Source organism: Miniopterus schreibersii (assembly GCF_964146895.1).
Source record: "Miniopterus schreibersii genome assembly, chromosome: 1".
Classification (NCBI taxonomy): domain Eukaryota; kingdom Metazoa; phylum Chordata; class Mammalia; order Chiroptera; family Miniopteridae; genus Miniopterus; species Miniopterus schreibersii.
The window spans coordinates 160,498,339-160,515,509 of record NC_138101.1 but is presented as its reverse complement, the minus strand read 5'-3'; the positions used below and the strand labels follow the sequence as shown (position 1 = coordinate 160,515,509).

General features: G+C 48.9%; 1 protein-coding gene across 3 annotated transcripts in view; it reads left to right on the top strand.

Annotated features, from left to right (window-relative positions):
• The first annotated feature begins 1,641 nt into the window (after positions 1–1,641).
• The window catches only part of DAPK2 (death associated protein kinase 2), a 116,981-nt gene continuing 101,451 nt past the window's right edge, over positions 1,642–17,171 (top strand). The window contains exons 1-2 of one of the 3 annotated variants that reach the window (XM_081121576.1): positions 1,642–1,821; positions 7,441–7,544. In XM_081121576.1, the coding sequence (XP_080977702.1) occupies positions 7,453–7,544 (92 nt within the window). In that variant the 5' untranslated portion in view covers positions 1,642–1,821; positions 7,441–7,452. The remainder of the gene's footprint in view (positions 1,822–7,440; positions 7,545–17,171) is intronic. The other 2 variants (XM_081121578.1, XM_081121577.1) reach the window with 2 other exon arrangements.

The following is a 17,171-nucleotide window of genomic DNA, read 5'->3' as shown; positions in this document are numbered from 1 at the left end:
TTCAGTTGCCAACTAATTTGCCAAGTATCAAATCCAAAAATGTCTGTTTTGCCTCATGCAAGGGGACTCTGTTGCTGCAAATTAGGTGCTAAGCATGAGGCTCAGAAGGGAATGGATGGAGAGGGTGCATGTAGGTGCTATAGCTGTGTCAGCTGAGCCCAGCCTTGAATTCACTATGACTCAGGTACTAGCCATGTGCATGAAGAAGCCTCCAGAATCTTCCAACCATTCAAGTCTTCTTAGTTGAAGCCCAGACACTGTGAAACAGTGCTGTTCACTGTCTGGTTTCCTGACTCTCAGAATTTGTGAGCCTAGCAAGATTGTTGCTTCAGCCACAAAGGCTGGGGTGGTTTGCTACACATTAATAGATAACTGGAAATGAGCGGGGTGTTTTGCGGGTGGTCAGAGGATGAAGGGTCTCCCTGTGCTGGTGGAGCCTCAGTGGATGTCCTCTCCCTGCTGACTTGGGAAGCAGCTACCTCGATAATTACTCCACGTAGCATAGTGCTCTTGGGAGAGGAAGCTCAGAGCCTGCACTGTCCTGGGATATTGTAAAGTTTACAAACAAGAAAGCTCTGGGATCTTTCCCCAGGCTGTACCAGACTCTGAGGTATTGGTCAGCTGGAAGGCGGGGCTCATCTGGACTTGTCAGCGCCCCAGCATGGGACAGGCTAAAGGTTGCTCACTCTGGCAGAGGTCCTCTAGGTGCACCTGAATAGCTATCTCATTTCACCCCACAATAGCTCCATCAGATGCTGTAAGGAGGGTGTTTCCCCTACTTTACCGATGAAGGAAAAGCTCAGGTGCTATGCTCCAGACTGCGCAGGGGGAACGGCAGAGCTGGGCGGCAGGACTCAACAACTGTCCTGAGAAGCCCCATGGGTGACTCAGGGATGGAAGCTCTGAGAAGGGACCTCCATTTCCTTCAGCTAAACAGCGTCTTGTCTTGAAGTAAGAGCACTGAACTTGGCTGACGCTCTGTTTCTCCTTCCTCCCCCACCCCCCTCATTCCTTTTGTCCTCCAGGGATTTTGAGGTGAGGAAGAGAGAAGGCAGCCTCTCCAGTCCTTCGTTAGGGAAGGCGTGATGGGGATGCGGGGCTTCACCACCAGCTATTCCAGGGCTGGGGGCGCAGAGGGCAAGCCCGGCCAGGCCTCTCCCAGGCTGGGGAGCGGTGGTCAGGAGGGGAGTGTCCCCCCGCCTCGCAGCCCCCACCCCGCTGAGAAACCTGGGTGGTGAGGCTCCCAGAAGAATCTGTGCAGGGTCAGGGAGCATGCTGGCGTCAGGGAGGAGGCGGCTTATTCCCTAGTGGGGCTTTCTCTCCTGCGGTATGTTTTCTTTGGGGAGAGGGACCAGGGTGAGGAGGGGGGGCAAGGAAATACCATTTTCTGAGCGATTGTGCCAGGCTACGTCACACGGATCAGCTCATTTACATCAATTTCCAGACAAGGCGTGGAAAGGTTAGCTGACTTGTCCAAGGCCACACAGCACGTGAGCTGCAGAGCGGGTAAGGACAACTGGAAGGTCTTGCCAGAGCTCTGGAGGTGACCGCCAGGACCTGGAAGGGAGGCTCCGGGCGCTCACCCCGGGGCTGACCCTAGGGGCTCCCAGCAGGGGGCGCCCCGATCCCCGTCCCGGGCCGCGGGGCGCGCCTCCAGCCGGCGCCTGGGACGGGGCTGGCCGCTCCGCCCCTCGGCTCCTCCAGGGCTCGGCGGGCGGGCCCGAGGGCCCCGGGAGCGCGAGGAGGGGACCCGGGCGGAGCGGAGCGCACCCCGCCGCGCCCCTGGTGCCCAACGCGCCCGCCGCCGCGCAGCCTTCCGCCGTGAGTAGCGCCCGTGTGCGGGCTCGACGGGCGGGACGGGGCGCGGGCCCGCAGCGGTGCCCCGGGGCTGGGGCTGGCGGGGGCAGATTGCCCCGGGGCGCACTTTCGAGTTCTCTGAGCCCGCTGCCGGGGTCCCTGCCGCCGCCGGCGGGTATGGCCGGCCGTGGCCTGGGGCGCTGCGGCCTCGCTGGAACGCCGGACCCCCGGGGCGCGCTCCGAAGCCTGGCAGCCGGACCCGGGGGACGGGGGCGGTGGGCAGAGGCCTGGCACCCAGGGAGGAGATGGGAGACAGACTCCCTTCCATTAAGTTAGAGCCCTTTGACGGGGCAGAGCACCCAGGTTTCTGGGAGAGGAGCGGCCGGGTCTTCCCGGCGTCAGCCGCCCTGCAGGACTCCTGCTCCCACGTTGCTCCAGCAGGTGATGCGAGGAGGCTGCTCCGTACACAGCTTCCTATGTGGCAGAAGGAAGCTGTGATCCCGGCTTGGGGCAGAGCTAGGGTGGGCATGGGGGCATCCAGTGGGTCTGTACAGGCTGGGGTAGAAAGGCATAGAAGGGCGCTGTCAATAGTTGACCCCAACCCTGGGCCAGGCATTGTGGATGTCTCATGGCATGTGTGGGTCTGGCCATAATTAGCATTCTCACTTTAGGAAGGAGAAAATGAGGCCCAGAGAGGTGAGCCTGGAGGCCACAGGGGTGGTGTTAGATTAGGAGTGCGCACTGGAGGAGAGGATGCCAGGGTTGGCTGCCTAAGAGGCAGGTGGGAAGCACACAGCCTTTGACACCTTGTACTCTAGAGCCCAGTGGAGGGTAGCCGGGGGCTGCTGCTATGGCTACTGACACTCATTTCCCAACTGCCTCCCTGTAAGGTATCCCTGGGAGAATCATGCTGATTGAGAGGTGCTGTTGCCTTGGCTTCCTCACAAATACTTTCAGAGTCCAGTTCTTCCCAAACCACCCATCTCCCAAGATGTGTTTTTAACACCTCAAGTGATCCCACTGATAATTCAGCAGCTTTGGGAGAGATGTGGGCAGGGGGCACAGGGAGTGTGGGTGTGGGTGGTGTGTGCTGGTCTGGGGCAAGTTTCCACCTGGCAGGAATGAGACCTGAACTGACCTTGACCACCTCCCTCAGGCCTCCCTAGTTGTTAGATGTGGGGGTGAACAAGCAGGCTGCCCAGTGGAGCTGGACCTTCATCAGAAACATTGAGTTTTCTCTTCTCAGCTCAGGCAGGTGGCTCATCTTCTCTGAGCCCCAGCTTCCTCCTCAGAGATTGGGGTGGGTCAAAGCCTCGAATGCCTGGAGGGGCTCTGTAATGTCGGAGCCCCCTCTCTTCTGTTGGCAGCCTCCTCAGAGCCTGAGTGTGATGATTCCTAATGGTGGGGGTAGGGTGGGAAGTGTAAGGGGGTAATCACGCCTGGCCCCTTGCAATGGTCTCACTTCACTGATTTGCGCTGGGTGAGGTGGGGTGAGGATCTCTGTGAGTTCAGCAGTGTGAGCTAGGGCCAGTGGGCAAGAGGGCTTAGCAGGGTTGAGAGAATCTCCAGTGGGGAGATCCTCTAGCCCTGGAGACCTCCTCCTAGGTTGTCCCTTAGAGGCCATTGACCTCCCGAACCCTGGTGCCACCATCACAGGTGCTGTGAACAGGAGCCCAGGAAGAGCAACAGGAGTGTGCTAGCTGTGTGACTTTTAGCACATCCCTTCCCTTGTCTGGACCTCAATTTCCTCCTTTCGTCAAACAAGTGGGTTAGACCAGACAGCAGTGGTTTTCAGAACCCCCCCATGAATTCTTCCACAGACCCAAACATATAATATGGATAAAGTGGAACTGCTCTGGTTCCCCTTCCTCACACTGGTGGCTCCTGAAGCAGTCTAAAAATTCCCCAGATGATCTTTGAGGCCTCTTTCTCTGAGGTTCTAGGAAATCTGTATTAACCCTCAGAAATGTTGCCTAGTGTTAGGGTTGGGGGTAGGAATGTGAATTCTAGAGATTCCATTAAGAGAAATGTGGGCATTAAGAGGGGCCTCACCTGTGGAATGTCTGGAGCTGTTGGCCTGTGCCTCTGGCCAAAAGTTGTAGCCATGTCCCTCCCCTTTGCCACATGGTTTTATCATTTCAGGGCCAGAAAAGTACCTGTGCCTCTGGGTCCTAATTTGTGACTATAATTCCACCTCAGAGTTTCTCCCCTTTAGTTTCATGTTTTCAAACTGGTAAAATGCAAATTCATGTTGGGGAGAGATTTAAGGAAAGGGCTTTAGGCTGTTCTCAGTTGTTTTTACCAGATGAGGTATCATCATTAATGGAATGCCTGCTGTGTACCAGCTACTACAAGGAGACAGAGGTGAGAATGTTATAACCCCTCCCCTCATGGGGCTCCAAAACAATAGGCAGGAGGAAGGAACTCACATTTGTTGGGACCAACCAAGCACTATTTAAAACACTTTACATATGTTATCTTATTTGTCTCATCAGGTAGATATTAGACTAATTTTTTTATTATGTAAAACTGCATACAAAATAAGTACATATCCCATATATCCATGTAGCCACCATCCAGATTAAGAAACAATATTGCCAGCACCCAGAAACCCCCTTGTGTTTCCTTCCAGACACAGTTCCTCCCCAGGGGTAACGACTATTCTGACTTCTAGGACCATAGACTAGTTTTGCCTCCATGGAATCACATGCTATGAAGTCTTTTGTCTCTGGCTTCTTTCATTCAACATTATGTTTGTGAGTTTCACCCATGTAGTTGCAGTCATTTACTCTGCAGTCATTTATCCTTACTGCTGCATAATAATTCCACGGTATGGGTATACCTCTATTTATGCATTCTTCTATTGATGGCCATTGTTTTTTTCCAAATTTTAGTTATTATTAAGAGTGCTACTGTGAGCATTTCAACATGGATCATTTAGAAAACATCTGCATGCATTTCTCCTTGATATGTCCATACAAACTGTGCCCAACAGCTTCCCAAAGTGCCCCAGCGTTTAAGAGTACTAGTTGCTCCACATTCTTACCAACACTAGGCATCATCTAGACTCATTTCCCATGTAAGTAATTTGAAGCTCAGCAAAGTTGTGCTCAGTGTGTGCTAGTAAGTGAGAGCTGGGATTTGAACCCAGACCCGTGTGACCATGGAATTTGTGCTCTAACCCTCTGGGTTAGACATAGACATAGATTATGATGAGCCAGAATGTGATAAGCTCTCACCCTAAAAATGTATGAAGAGCTCTCTCTGGGAATTTAAAGAGGGGAAGAATTTTCATCTGTTTTGGCAAGAAAAGGGTCATGGAGCCTCACAGATATGGTAGCATTTGATCCACGAGAAGGGTTCTCCAAGTGGGCTTTCCCTGGAAAGGGCCCAGATTGAGCTGAGGCATGGCAGGGGTGAAAGTTTTGGGAAAATGGGAAAGGTCTACTTTGGCTGTAATATATAGGATATGTGGGGCCAGGGGCTAAGGTCAGGAAGCTGAGCTGGGGCCAAACTGGTGGGCCTAGTTTGCCCTTGGGACTCTCCTGCCCTCATCCCAGCCACTCAGGATGTGGATGGGGCTTGTCCTTTTGCTGGGGAGCTGGGGTTGCTTCAAATCCAGCTCAGTTCCTGATAGTAAATGTCCCTGGCCTCATGCCAATGGCAGGCCTTAGGTGTTTCTGGGACCACTCTCAGGGTATCTGCCAACAGAAGTTTTGGGAGTTTTCTGCTTCCATCTAGCTATATGAAATTTGTAACCTCCCTACCCCCCACCCCGGCAAGGACCTGACCCAAATAGTTTATTTGGAAGGATGCTTTTAGCATAAAGAAAATGGTGGGTAGCAAGTCCTGCCACCCTCTGGCCTCGTCTCAGGAGATTTGCCAGGATGAGTTGAGCTTCTGATTCTGATCAAGCCAAATTTGCTAGGAGGATCCCCAAACCTTTCCTCAGCAAGGAACGGAATTAGTTGTCTTAATGGCTGTGGGAAGCAGAAACACAAACAGTAGCCTGGGATGAGCCAAACAATAACAGTAACAATCATCCCCCCCTTTTTTTTGCCCAGCAGTTTATGCCCTTATCACAGTGGACCCTTACACAGATGTGTGGAGTAGGTGATATCAATGTTATCGCCCTTGTTTACAGATGAGGGGACTGAGGCTCAGAGAGAGGCCAACTTGTTGGGAGTCACATGGCTAATATGCAGCCTAGAACTGGGGCTCCTGGAGCCTGCCCTTTTCAGTACCCCATCCTCTCTGGGCCCTGGCCCAGCACAGAGTGAAGACGAAGCAGGGAGGAGGCTGTGTGATGGCCCATGGGTGCCGCCAGGGAGGAGGTGGCAGATTACCCTGAGAGTAAGGCCTGGATGCCAGGCCAGCTTGGTCTGGAGGTCTTCAGGGATGTGTGTGCCTCCAAGGAAGGGAGGGAGGCAGGTGGTGTCTTGGTAAGAGAGCTCTAGTTTACAGGGGACAGAAATAGAGGAAAGAGGGTGAAATGTACACATCGCCAGAGAGAACAGCTCCAGCCACTTGGCACTGATGAGACATGCGCTTATGTAATGGTGCCTCCACCCAGCCTGGTGAAAACAGTCTTTTGGGGTTCATGGGGCCCGGGTGTGGTTGGTATCTGATTGGCAGGCAGAAGAAAAGCTGCCAACACTTAGCCTAAATGAGCTCTGAGAGGCCCATGATAATGACTCTTGAAAGACACATCCACAGGCAGCTGGTGTTATCTTTGTGACTTGCAGACTGTGTTCTGGGCCCTGCCCTTGAGGTACTGTTGAGGGTGGCATGTGTCTGTCACAGGAATGGGTGAGCTTCTTGGGGCAGGGGTTTCCCAGGGCAAGATGCAAACTGTCTCTTTGGTGGAGTAGTGAACACTCCAATGGCCCATAGTTGTCCTGTGCTCCCAGTGCAGTGCCCTGGGCAGGCAGAGCTAGCTCCATTTTACAGATGAGGAAACTGAATCTCCTCTGATGAGATGAGGTCATAAAGTTAGCTGTGGGCAAAACTGGAACTAGAACCCCAGGTTCCCAACTCCTGGTGCTTGCTGTAATTTGTCACACCACTCCCACCCATGTTTGTGAGAGTTTACAAATCAGTTCAGACTCGCCCTAAGGTGGTGAAGCCCTGAGGGAGATGAGGTCATAAAAATCCCTTACCTTTCGACTGCATTTTATAATTTACAAAGTAATTTCATGATTTGCTGTTGATTTTTACGGTATCAGCCCCTTTTACAGATGGGGAAGCCAAGTCTTCTGCAGTTTAAATGACTTATCCAAGCAAAACTGGGACTTGAACCCGGGTCTTCTAACTCAAAAATGAATGCTTTCTCCTGCCTCATGGCTGCCTCTTTCCTCAGTAGACCCACCTTTCCTGAGAGCAAATTGCTCACATTGGCATGACTCTGTTTCTCTGAATTTGTTCAGAGCAGATCTGAATAAGTGAGCAGGCTCTTTTTCTGTCTCCTATCAAAGTGAGTTACTCTAAATCAAATCAGAAGCGTGCAGTGTCGGTCACAGGTGAGGAAAGGCTTGATGAATGAGGGCTGTAGATTACCATTAAATTATTAGCGCGCTTGCAGCTGATTACTTTTGGGCTCAGACTCTTAGGCTTGTGCCAATTACACATCTGTCCTAATCTCAGTTTCAGGGCTGTATGCTCCAGGCCTCAATGAGGAGCCCAAACATGGAGACCTTCAAGCAGCAGAAGGTGGAGGACTTTTACGACATCGGAGAGGAGCTGGGGAGGTAAGAGGCCACAAGAGGTGGAGGGGATGCCAGGTGGAGCCAAGGATACACTTCTCTTGGTGCATTTGTTAGTTGATCTTGTCCCAGGACTCGTGAGAGGCTTTAAAAACAATCCTGAGGTTTATTTATTTATTTATATTGAATTTATTGGGGTGACGTTGGTTAATAACATCATTTAGGTTTCAGGCGTACAATTCTGTAATACATCATCTGTATATTGTATTGTGTGTTCACCACCCCAAGGCAAGTCTCCTTCTATCACCATTTATCCCCCTCTACCCTCTTCTACCTCCCCCACTCCCCTTTTCCTCTGGTAATCACCACACTGTTGTCTGTGTCTATGAGTTTTATGGTGTTTTTTTGTTTTTTGTTTTGCTTAATCCCTTCGCCTTTTTTACCCAGTCCTCAACCCCCTCCCTTCTGACAGCTGTCAGTAATCCTGAGGTTTATTCATCTTTGTGGGCAGCTCTGCAAATAGTCCTCTCTCTGAAAAAGACACTGGCAGAAGGGGCTCGAATTGTCGAGTTCTGTGTTTTCAGTATATTCTGGCTAAGAGTTATGGTGAACCTAAATGATTCTTGGTTTATCTGTTACTATTCTCCCAGAGCCCTCCCCAGGCTTTGGAGTAAGATCTGACCCGTTGGGTTTCTTCTCCGAGTCCCACTTGGCATTCTCCATGGCTCCCAGGATTTTGTTTCATAAGCTCAGAGCCTGAACGGGAGGTGAAGTAATCCTTCTGAAAGTGGATTTGCATTGAGTAATAAGCCACGCGAACATAGCCACGAGGGGGTCCTAGGACTTGAGTTACTAGGTGCATTTTCAGGTTTGCTAAACACAGAACACAACCAGGGCTAATTTCTGAGATCTGAAAGTAGTTACTAGTTGGAAAGAAATGAAGATTTTTCCAAAGCTGTCTTCTTGCCTTCCATTTCTAACAGCTACTACTATTTAGATAGTGTTTTAGTGATTATAGAACACTAAGTCCTGAAGTTTCATTCTCACAACGGTGCATGAAATGGGAATTGCTTTTACTCTTCATTTTTCAGATGAGGAAACTGTGGTTCCAAGCGTTTAAGCAAGTTGCCCCAAATTGCTCAGCCAGCAAATGACATAACCAAGGTCTGACCAGTCCAGTCTGTACTGCACACCTGTTGTGCAGTCTCCTGTGAGCACAGCACTTGCACACTAACATGTGCTCACCAGTACACCCAGCCTCAACCCTTCTCACGCCCAGCAAAGTAAAAACCTGGGGGTTTAAGGCCTCCACTGTATCTAAGAGGCAAAACAGGAGGCCCTTCTTCTTTATAGAGCTCTTGGGTCAGGACTAATTCTTTACTTTCTTTAATTTTGAAAGACAAAACTGAAAGAGCTTCCAAGCCAGAGCCAGACTCTGAGAAGAATGGGAGGTGCAGGTGCTTTGAGTTCAGGCAGTGCTTGTCCTGGGTGACCGGATGGCTGGGTGCGTGGGGAGCAAGTGATGCAGGGACCCTAGAGGGGGATGACCCCTCTGCCTTATTTCAGAGACCTGCTGACATAGGCAGTCCAGGGCCTGGGGAAAGTGTGGGAAGAGGGCAGAGGGCCGGAAGCTAGGGGTGGTCAGTGGAATCTGCCTATGAAAGGGAGGCTAGGTTCTCTTTCCCTCGGGTGCTTCTCCTGACCTTGGTGACACCAAGAGTGAAGTGACATCCTCAGCAGCAGACCAGTGGCATTTGATTTGGTGGCCTCACGTTGGCCACATCCTGGGTGTGGGGGGGTCTGTGCTAAGTGCTGTGGGTACAAAGATGAGGACACAGGGTCTCTGCCTTCTTGGCGCTCCCGCTGGCGGTGGGGGCAGCCACGCACAGGACAAGGGTGGAGTTGGACGGGACTGGTGCCAGGGCTGAGGGCTGAGCAGTTGCGGTGGAGACTCCAGAGAAGGAAGGAGAAGCAGTTTCCTGGGGAAGTCATCTATTATTCCTTCCCAGTCCTGTCTGTTCCCCACGGCACTGTATCCGAGCCGTTAGAGCTAGAAGCGACCTCACAGTTTCCAATCCTCCCCTGTAAAAGGGCCTGAAGGCCCCATGTATCTCACAGCCTGGGGAGCCTTACAGGACCCCGCCTAGTTTTCTGAAGTGCTAACCAGACTTGGAGTGGGTAAGAGGTGGGAGAGGCCTTTGGGATGGCTTGACATGCTGGGATTTGTGGTCTAGAGGTCAGATGAAATGGAAAGCCACTAGAGGTCCTTCTAACAGGCCCTTCATCTGACAGTTGAGGAAACTGAGGCTCAGAGAGGGGAAGGTCTTGCCTGCGGCCATAAACAGGCTGAAAATAGAGCTGCCTCCAGATGACTGACTGCTCAGCTTCTGAAGGGTCAGCCCTACCTTTCTCTCTTCCCCTTCTTTTCTTCACTTAGCATACCATTAAGGACCTACTGTGTGCCAGGCACTGCCCAAGGTAGTGGTAAGCAAACAGGACTATTCCTGTCCTCTTGCAGCTTGTGCCCGATTGGTAGAGAAAGGCACTAAGCAAGTGAGCAAGGGAACAGAGGAGGAGAAATCATTTTAGCATGTGTTCAGGGCTGTGAATAGAGAGAGCAGGGTGCTCTGAGAGAATAGGGGATGAGGTTAGACTGGGTGGTCAGGGAAGGCTGCTCTGAGGAAGAGACTGGTAATTTGATAACTGAGGGGTTGATATGCAGGTAGAGGCAACGGCATGGACATAGGCCCAGAGATGGGAAAGGGCCTGGGCCTGAACTGCTGGCAGGAGGCCGGTGTGGCCTCAGAACGTGAGCTGTGAGCAAGGGGTGCTAGGTGAGGTTGGAGACAGAGGTGGGGGCCAGATGCGGCCGGCAAGCTCCCTGTCAACATGGAATGGTGGAGAGGCTTGGCCTTAGGGGTCACACAGATTGGGGTTGGGGTCTCCTTCCTAGCTGTGCAATCTTAGGACAACTTACTCAACAGCTCTGGGCCTCAGTTTTCCTACCTGTATAATGGGAATAATAATAGTACCTACCTCACAGTTATGGGGATTAAACGAGATGCTGAGTCTATGGTGTTCCTCACAGAGCCAGGCACAGGGTAAGTGTTCAGTGAACAAGAGCTTCTGGCCTTTGAAGTAAATTTGGGGCATCAAGGTCCTGTCTCCCACCTATGGAGCCCCTAGGAGAAAGGTATGGGACTTCAGGAAGAACAGCGGGCGGAAGGGGGCCATCATTCTTATTTTGGAGAGAGCTGTACGTGCACCTGCTTCCTAGGCTATCTGAGTACCCTGGCCTACACTCAGGGCTGTCTTGTTGATTTTAGCTCCTCATTAAATCCTTACTTTGCAAAAAATGAAAATGAATGACAGTCATTTTTCCTCTTTACTTGTACTGATGGATGAAGCTCACAAACGTAATGCTGAGGAAAGTGAACCAGACTCAAAGAGTCCACACTGTATAAATCCATTTGTGTGAAGTTTGAAACAGGCCAAATGAATCAGATACGTTAGAAGTCAGAATGGTGGTTATTTGGGGCACTAGTGACTAGAAGGGGGCACAAGGGGGATTTCTGGGGTGTAGCTATTGTTCTGTTTCTTGATCTTGGTGCCTGTTTCACTGTTGTGTTCATGTCATGAAAATATGTCAGGCTGTTCATGTACATGCACATTTCCCTGTCGGTATGTTATATCTTAGCTATAACCGTGTATTAACAAGCAAAGAATCTTTAATTCCACTTCCTGCCCTGGTCTGGTCCCTGAAGCACATGCCTTTCATTCCTTTGGAGGCCTTGTCTGTCCTTGTCCTACAAGTGAGAACATCTGTGAGAAAAGCTGCAGAATCCAGCTTTGGATGGGGACAGTGTGCCCTGGCTGGAAAGTCCTGAGCTCGGCTGGGACCGCGCCTGGCCCTGCACATCTCACCTGATTTCTGGCTCCCTGTGTTGAGTGCAGTCACTTGGCTGTGCTCATCCCCAGCAGCCTGCTGGGGATGCTGGAGCAGTTGGAGAAATGCTGGCCTGCAGATTCTGGCTTCTCTCAACCTTGGTAGCCACCCTGGGGCAGAGCAGGGGCATATTAGAGTAGGGCTCATAAAGAAAAACCCATTCAACCCCTTGTTTTATAGGCAAGGCTAGGACCTTGACTTGTCCAAGGTCACAGCGTGAATCAATGATAGACCAGGGTGGGGATTGGAGGTCTGACTCCTAGTCTAGGGCTCTAGTCACACCATAAGGACCCACAGAGCACAAACTCATTTTTCCCTTTATTTTGAATGCTTCTGGTGAGTGGGAGAGAGTATATGGTAGGGTGGTCTTTTCTGTTTGACCTTGAGGGTAGAGTAGCAGGGTCAGAGTCAGGATGTAAGCATTGGGGAAGGAGGGATATTCCCCAGAGGAAGGGCACTGGTAGTTATGTCCAGTGTTGAATACTGTATGCCCAAGGACACAAGGTCATTTAATATAAGCAGTGTGTAATAATCTGTGGTTTCTTCTTCCTATACTTATATTGCTTTCCTTTACTTAGATTATCAGATTATTATATTAACATAAAATAATTAAGTGCTACTATTGAACTGGATCTCAACAAGGACTTATCTCCCTTTTAAAGACAAGGAAAGTGAAGCCCAGAGAGGGAAGGTGATTTATCCAAGGTCACAGAGCAAGCAATATGGGAATTTAAAGAAGCTTTTCAACTACATTGTGCTGGTTTAAACAAACAGAAAAATTATCCATATGTACATTCAACTTTTGCCCACAGTCCCCACCTCTCAGGGCGCCTACCTCCCCATTACCTCCGCATCCTATCATCCTCTCCTCCCTCCCTGTTGAAGACAGCAGCCATAAGCCCTGCTACTTCCAGGAGGCTCACACGTGCAAAGCACCCTGCTAGGTGCTTAAAGCTACAGAATCTACTTGTGTAGGGATGGGAGCCTTGGGCCACGGAGGGACCCACTACTCTCAAGCCTCATTTTCCTGGGAGCTAAGGAATTCCCAGGGATGGCCATATTGACAGGGCTGCCTGCCAGACCCAAGTCTCTGGATGGGGTCCTCTGTCATTAAGATCACTCACCACACACTCAGCTTAGTCCAGGCAACCTCTTTTGCTAGAGAAACAAAAACCTTCAGGAAATGTGTAGAGCTCAGATTTACCCTGGCTGGGTGCTATAGCCCAGTCTAGCCACAAAGCACTATATAGAACACAACAACAGTAATAATTGTTTACCTGTCTCAGTTCTTGGGAAAAGGGTTTCCAAGGGAAAAAGATTTCTGAAGCAGAGGGGCTTTTACTATTTCTTTTTAAATGAAAACTTCATTTTGTTATGGAAGTGATACATGACGAATGTGGTAAAGTTATGATGAGTTAAAGTAAAAAGTAGAACTCCCTCTGCCCTCCCTTCACGTCTCATGCCTACAGGTTAACTTTGATGATAATTTTCTCCTGTTGCCTGTTAGAACTTTTCTAAGTAAAGCAAGTGTGTACACAGACCCAGATGGGATCACATGACCATAACAATCTACGACTTGCTTTTTTCACTTAATGAAATGCATTGACTATCTTTTTACAACTCTGTATATAGATCTGTGAGGCTTACTTTGGATGCAATATTTTTTTTAATAAAAGTTTTAAGAAGACAGTTTAAGCTTATGAAAGATTAGCACCTTTTCCACAGCAGCTATTTTTATTTCTGCTTTACCTTCTAATCTTTCCATGGCTATTTCTCACGTTCACACATCCCCTCCTCTTTTGTGTCTACTTGAGGTACACATATGCTCAGAGCTAACATTCTCCCAAGTGCTAAGCTACCAAGGCAGGTCAGGAAGGCCAAGGGGAGCAGAGCAGCACTCCTGGCCTTGGGATTGCCCAGGGATGAGATTAGGCCTATCCTGTCTCACACTTGCTTGTACTGGGCTGTCAACTCTTTGAAGCCAGCTCCACATCAGTCCTCCTATTTTGAGAATCACTACAGCACTGAGACAGAGGCCAGAGGTCCCCCAAACTCTGCCACTTCCCTCTGTTCTTGCTGTTCCTTCACTCTTGGAAAAATTAAACTTTTCCTCCAAGGTCCAGATCAAAGGCTGTCTCCCCGGCAGTCTGTCATGGCCCACCCCATCCCACCCTGGCCCCTTCTGTGGATTTAATTACCTCTTATTCTGGACCCACATCTCTATTAAATGCTAATGTTATGATATCTCATGTTACACGAAGGGCTCACCTGGTCACCTTCCCCTGTGGACTGAAGGCTCCTCCAGGCTGGGTTCCTGCATATTTCATTTTTTATCCATCCGTTCCCTGTCCCTGCCGCCATAGTGTCCAGCCCAGGCCTTTTATACTAATAAGTGCTCAGCTCCCACAGATATCCATCAGTTAAGTGCAGAGCTGTCTGGAACCTGCCTTGAGTTAAATCTGAGGCAGAAAACATCAGCCAAACCCCTAGCTCCCATAGGCCTCGGAGTCATGAATGTAAGGATCCTCCAAACACCTAGTGGGAATCAAAACACAAAAATTACCTTTATTTCTGGACACCCACTCTTGTATTAAATCCTTGTAACACCCTGGGAAGCAGCTATTTTTCCCATTATAGGGATAAAGAAACTCAGTCTCTAAAAGTTGGGGAACAGGGGTACTCTCCTCAAAAGCTAATGAAATGAAAAGATGGAACAGGCCATTAGCTAATCGGGGGATCCCCCTGAAACATGTGCTATTTGTTCAGAGAAGGAAGCTCTCACCCTGGGTGGGGCAGCTCCTCACAGGCTAATCTGGGAAATAATAGGTAAGCACCTCGAGGTAAGGACTGTGCCAAGGACTGAGGAGCAGCAGGCCTGGGCTTGGGCAAGAGGGCACGTGGAGAGGGTTGAAGGGATGGGGCTACCAAGAGGACAGGTGACTGCAGAGGGCCCTGGATGATAGAAACCCTGATGAGGGAGAGAAGCGCTTTTATCAGCCTTTGTTAGAAAAACAAAGCACAAAGCCACTCAGACAAAGTGGCTGCATTGCACATGCTTCAGTCCCAAGCTGGCACATGGAGCAAATCCCTTGCCCAAGGGGCAGGTAGGTCTCACTGAGCTCTGTTTGTATTATGAAAACTCTAAGAGCTGAGAAGAGGTACTTACGTGGGGTAATTGAAACCACTGTACACCTATATCTACTATATACACTGTCTTTTCTACTTATTTGTCACCAGCATGTATATTTTTGTGTTGTATTGTTTTTACACTCAACAATATTTATTTATACCTTTCATGTATCCAGTCTATGTAAATTAAAACAATTGTTTTGAAATAATTTTAAATTTAATAAAAAGGTTTCAGAATAATAGAACTCCCATTAACCCTTTATCCAGATACTCGAATTAAAAATATATATATATATATATTCATTTATTTCAGAGAGAGGAAGAGAGAGGGAGAGAGAGAGAAAAACATCAATGAGAGTCATCGATTGGCTGGATCAAGTCTGCAACCCCGGGCATGTGCCCTGACCCGGAATCAAACCTCGATCTCCTGAATCCTAGGTGGATGCTCAACCACTGAGCCACTCGCCCAGGGCAGAGACCCCAATTTTTAACATTTTGTCACTTCCTCCCTCTCTCCTTCCCCTTCCTCATCTCCTCCTCTTTATCCTGCCCCTCTCCCCACTTCCTCCTTCCCTCCCTGCCTCCTTCCCTCTTTCCTTCTTTTCTTTCTTTCTAACTATTATTGTTTCTGAACCATTTGAGACTTGATTGCAGACATTATTCATCTCCTAAGGATGTGGATATTCTCTTTCATAGCAAAGTACAGTTTTTAAACTCAGGCCATTTGATGCTGATATAATGTTTTTACCTAAGCTCTCATTCTTGTTCTAGTTTTGTCAATATTCCCATTTGTGTGCTTTATAGCAGTTTTTCCCCCTACAGAACCAAATCCAGGGCAGATCATATATTGCATTTTGTGGTCATATCTATTCAGGCTCCTTCAGACTGGATGGTTCCTTGGCCTTGCCTTGACTTTCATGACACTGATATTTTTGAAGGATACCAGCTTAGAAAAATGTTATGGTATATATTTTGTTAACTTCATAATATTCTGTTATACAGACATTCCCAGTTTACTTAACTTTCCCCTATTGTTTCTCACTACTAAAAATAAGTGTTTCTGTGGACATTTTGTTTAGTTTCCTCCCTGCATTATTTCTGCTGAGTGTATTCCCAGGGGTGGAATTCCAGGTCAAAGGTTATGGTCGATTTGTGTTGTGGTTAAAACTAAAAATATTGAACCAGTTAACCAGGTCACCAACACGTGCTGATTTCCTTGTGGCTTTGCCAACACTCATTCTCATTGTTTTTGTGTATTTCTGGTAGTTCAAGAGTTTTGTAAAGATATATTCCTGTGTTTGCTGTAGGGAAATTAAAAGTAGCTGAAGTTTTCTGTGCTTTTCTCTTAATTCCAAAACTTATTCTCTCTGCTACTTTACTTTTTTCATGGTGTTTACATTTCATTTTCATTCCATTCCATTTTCATGGATAATTTCAAGTTCTGATAGCAACACAAGGCAGGGAAGGCAAATATAATAATTCCCATTTTATAAATGATGAAAATAAGGCACAGAAAACTTACCTGACCCATCGGGACCAGAGACAGAGCTCTTTCCTGTAAATGGATGATCTTGCTTCCTGCCCCCACAGGTAGAGGGGATCAGGTCTTTGGGGGACCCCAGAACTCAAGCAAAAGTTTCCACTCTTTGTCTTTACTTTTAAAAGCTTATGGGAAGGGCTCTATAAGAGCTACCTGAGGCCCTGGCTGGGTAGCTCAGTTGGTTAGTGTCATCCGATACACCAAGGTTGAGGGTTTGATTCCCTCAGAGCACATACGAGAATCAACAGTGAATGCATAAATAAGTGGAACAACAAATTGATGTCTGTTTCTCTCTCTCTTGCCCCCTTCCTCTATCTCTCTCAAATCAATCAATAAATTTAATTAAAAAAGCTTCTGAAAGAGTGCTGTTGGGAGAGAGGGGGCCCTTGGGGAGGGGTGTGCTTTGAGGGTAAAGGAGAGCCCTATTCCCCTGTTCTCCCCCTTGCTGGGGAGACCAAAATAAGGGGTAAGAGTGGAGGCCAGTGGTAGGAGTTAGGCCCTGAGGTACGCCTCCCCTCAGCTGTAGGACAGCCCCCCAGGGCTGTGGCAGTGTGGGAAGGCAGTCATGGGAGGTGCAGTTTCCAGGGCCCCTCACAGAGGTGATGGCTGCAGCCCTCAGATCTCTCTTCTGGAGGTTGCCCTGGACCCCAGAGCAGCCTTCAACAGGCTTAGAGCCCAAAGACTTTAACCTGCAAGGGCTCCTGCAATGTCTAGTCCAGGGGACAAAAAAACTACAGCCCTGTGGCTAAATCTGCTTGCCACCTGTTTGTGAATGGCCTTGGGGCAAAGAATGGGTTTTCCAGAGAAACAGTTCCAATAGATTTGATGATAGGGAGCACCACCTTTGGAGCCCAATTAAGCAAAATGCTATCCTCCCCACCCCTACCCTAGCAAAAATTCCATTCTTCTCATTGGAAGGCCTGTATACAAAAAACAGACAAAACAAAATAAAACACAACTCAATTCTTGTTATATTTTTAATTCCATCTGTGAAATATTTATTGAAATTTGGTTTTCTCCTTTGTTGCATAAGGACCTGCATAATACCCTTGATTTT